The following is a 4,086-nucleotide window of genomic DNA, read 5'->3' on the forward strand; positions in this document are numbered from 1 at the left end:
ATTTTTATACAATAAAATCCTTACTTTTATATTTATTTACTCTTTAAAATTTACTTTTAAGCGATCTGCCTTACAGGTTCACCAAGCCTGACAAAGCCCTCACTCCTAGATGTTGACCTCCATTCGCCTGTTTGTGTTGGTTGACAAACGGTTTTGTCCATCTGCGTGCAAATGATAAGCATTGTTAGCGCTAAGCCTTCCACCTCTCTGTCCCAGTGGGGTACCGTCTTTCCAATTACCCTGTCCTGCTGTGGTAAACTGATAAACTCACCACATCATTGCAGTCCCACGTTGGGTTACCACACGGGAGTTGGTTACCTGCTCTAGAGAAATACTGTAATTAGTGGCTTTTGAGGTCTAAGAAATGTCCTTCATTTTGCAAATCTAGGAAAAAGGTGTCTCTCTCCCTACTGTTTTTCTTGACACTAAAATGAGATGATTTATGGGTTTTGATGGTATTTCATTAAAAATAGCTGAGCTCTTGTTACCCATTACTGTCACCTTTGATTAGTTTAAATGCGGCTATGACCGTATTCTTCCTACATAATTTATCTCCTAGAAAAAAATTACATCTTTGAACATAAAAGGAAATATTCAGAGGAAGATTCAGAGTTGCCAGAACAAATTTTGGAAGTGATAGAAAACTTACTTTCTACCTCAAGTAGCAGAGCTATGGCAAGAGCAGACTGTCTGGTCTGTGCCTACCACGGAGTTTTACACATCCTTTGAAACATTTGGCGATGGCCACCCTCATAGCCAGGAAACCAGATTAAACAAATGATGGGACAAATCCCACACTAAATTAATTATTGTTGGATGCAGGAGGTTCTCGTGAAATCTCTTTACTTCATCCTTGCCCTTCCAGCTGGAATAGAGCTGCAGAACAGGCTAACGAGCTCATGATCAGATTTCAGAGAAAATAAAGCACTGAGCTACTTTTCTATTAACCGGTAAACAAATAAATGAAAAAATATATTTAAGACATGGCTAAGTGATTATTTTCATTATGTAGTCAGACACAGAATTTAAGGATTTACAACCTTTTCACCTATTTTAGTCAGCATGAAATTCAGTCGTTGCAAGACCATTACAGGCCTCATCCAGCTTCGCAGGAAGCCAAAGTAGTGATGGCCAGACAACACTTCAGGGGACTCGCAAGAAATCCACGCGGGCCTTGCAGATTAATATGCCTTGCAGAAAGTTGAATACAAGTGGCTGTATTCCACTGGATGCAAGTATCAGATAACTGGCCAACATTCTCAACAGTCCACCTCTTAGTCCACAAATTAGGAGCACGTTTTCTAGATGGAATGCTTATTTCTATTTCTCAAAGACGACAAGCAATACTGTATCAAGTATCTCTGAAAAATCAAAGTTCTTGGACTTGATTTTCTTTAAAATCTGTTTATTAAGAAAAAGCTTTTCTTTTTACATAGAAAAGATACAGAGGAAGGTAAATAAATGCAGTAGAATTCATTACCTCACGTAATAGCTGTACAACTGAATCTTAATGACAAAAGTTGCAGACAACCTAAATATTATAAAAAGCCACGTCCAAGATGAGAGTCTGACAGAGTGAGAACGAGACACAAAAATGAACAACATTGAACAACTGTGAAATCACAAGTATGTAGAAAGACACAGCCAGTAGACCACAAGAGGCCTCATGCCAAAGGATATTCCTGTTTCAGTGTTATGCCTTCAATGGGGAAATCAGATAAATTTAATTCTTTAAGAAATCTTGGTATCTGGTGTATCCTGCAATATATTATTTAATTTTCCAACTTTTCAGGGCTGGAAAGCCTTTAAAATTTTGCTTAAAAAGAAGCTCTGATAAGATGGGTATTTTGTTTTTCACGAACGAATTCTTAAATCTTCTTGTTTTGTCATGTCTTCCAATGGCAATTTTTAGATTACTTTCCCAAGGATTATGTGAAGGAAAGTAAGTCAATGAGGAATATTGAATTCAAAGCTGTGAACTGAACTGAGTACTCTAGCACTGCCATCTGTGACAGCCTTCGCTGAAGCTTGCAGAAGACTGCAGAGATCTGCCGCAGTGCCTTCAGGACACCTTCCTGTAAACTCGGGCAAATTCACCAGCACTCCACCGATGGCGTGGTTAAGAGTACCATCGGGAAGTAAAATCATCTCACAAATGGGTATTGTGCAGATTAAAAAAAAAATATATGGGGAAAATAATGAGAACAGACACTTGAATGGCAACAGAAGACAAAGATTTATTTTTACTGACTTTCAACTGGTGTTAAGATTGCTTGAGAGACATCCAGTAAATTTGTAAGACCACCACAGATATGACGACATATGCATATTCTGTCTATCTCACTACCACACCCTCTCTTCATAAAGGCACTAACTATAAATAATATGAAAATGGACAGAAAAAATGCCAAAAAAACCCTGATTGCTTTTATGGACTTCTATGTTTATGTTTGTATACATCCATGCTTTAAATGTACAATTTTAAAATTAATTTAAAAAGTCATCTTTATTTTGGCAATACAACTGATAAAATGAAACATGCAGAACACACAGCTCGACAGAACTCAGTGCATAATTTTGTCAGAATGAAGCAGTTCTTTATCACCCTTTGTGAGTTGGGAATACATTCATATTACAAGGCAAAAAACCCCCCACCCAAAACAGACAACATCTGGCTTCTGTATAATGCATCTGCTTTTCCGCATCTTCTCCAACGTCTTTGGATAGTAAAATCTACGTCTGACCACAGGTTAAATTGTATGGTTATATTTTAACAGTCTTCATAGTGCAGCAAGGCAAGACAGAGCTGCCTGTATTCACTGTTCTATCTCCAGGCTATCCATTTTTAAGTCTGGGGGTTTAAAGCTAATCACTTCTTCGTAGGTAAGTTCTGTAGAGAGGGTGTAAGGGAGAGAGAAGAATTAGGTGATATTCTGTTCTAAGGAAGAATATTGCAGACAAAACAGTTCTATGGATGCATGTGACTTGTAGTTTTTATTTCCAGCCTTTTTAGAGTCCAGGTCCAAAAATAGACTGAATTCACTAGAAACCCTTCTGTTCACCTCAGATTACAAATTAGACTCACAAATACTGTTATTGTACAACATGTCTGTCCCCTTCAGCTAATTACTAAAACACACAGGCCCTGAAATGGAAACATCAATTATGCTGTGAGAACACCTGCCAAAATGACGTAATAAAAGACAAAATGTAATGGAAAATGGAATCTTTAAAAGCACCCAAACAGGTTTTAAAATGTACACTTTTAACTGCGGAGAATGTTCTTTATCATCTCTCAGTCAATTGCCTTCAACATAAATCACTCGCAATTCTGTGCTAATGCCTTGGGATCTAGGTTTTGGGGTTTTTTTATGTTTTATTGTAACTAATTTTAAGGTCCTCCGAAAAAAAAATATTTTGCCTTAGAAGCATGTAACAGCTCTATTTTCATCAAGAAGGGCTTAGCTAGAAGCATGGATTACCTGGTATTTTACCCTGCTTTAGGAATAGCCCTTTATCTTTTCACGCTGACAGTCATGTCCTGTTTTGTGCCTTGCACAGTAATGGAGTATGTCGGTGGCGGCTACCTCCTCTGTATTTTCTCAAGTTAGATAGTGTATTTTGAGGACCAAATCCTGTTCACACATAAATATATGGCTAACAATGCATTACTTCAGGTTCTGTTTTCCAAACAGTGATGTTTAAATCATATCAAAATTGTGCCTATTAGATTGTTTATTAAACAGATCTGTCTGAGACAGCTGCTACACCTACAAGTGGCCCTAGCACTCCTCTAAAAAGTATGTAAAGATCTTCGGGCTGAATCTTGCTTACACTCTGGTTGTGTTATGCTGTAGCATGATGTGTGGTGACCAGCGTGCCAAGCCTCAGTGAAGGATTTCTCTGAAAGAAATGCTCTGTGCAGAACCCCTGAGGCGGAAGGATTCGTTAGGTGACTCTTTCAGTGATTGACTTGTGGCTATTAAGTAGCATCTGGTCACAGGCAGCCAGCTAGGAGCTAGAGCGGTCCTGACTGAACTCGGAGGAAGTCAGAGTCCTCACATATCCGACACCTGGAACTGTATT

General features: G+C 38.4%; 1 protein-coding gene across 1 annotated transcript in view; it reads right to left on the reverse strand.

The window, feature by feature from the left end:
* Positions 1-2,193: 2,193 nt before the first annotated feature.
* The window catches only part of MAPK11 (mitogen-activated protein kinase 11), a 35,442-nt gene continuing 33,549 nt past the window's right edge, over positions 2,194-4,086 (reverse strand). The window contains exon 13 of the mRNA XM_009332027.1: positions 2,194-2,890. Within this exon, the coding sequence (XP_009330302.1) occupies positions 2,817-2,890 (74 nt within the window). The 3' untranslated portion in view covers positions 2,194-2,816. The remainder of the gene's footprint in view (positions 2,891-4,086) is intronic.

Source organism: Pygoscelis adeliae, unplaced genomic scaffold (genome assembly GCF_000699105.1).
Source record: "Pygoscelis adeliae isolate BGI_AS28 unplaced genomic scaffold, ASM69910v1 Scaffold49, whole genome shotgun sequence".
In the NCBI taxonomy this organism is placed as follows: Eukaryota; Metazoa; Chordata; class Aves; order Sphenisciformes; family Spheniscidae; genus Pygoscelis; species Pygoscelis adeliae.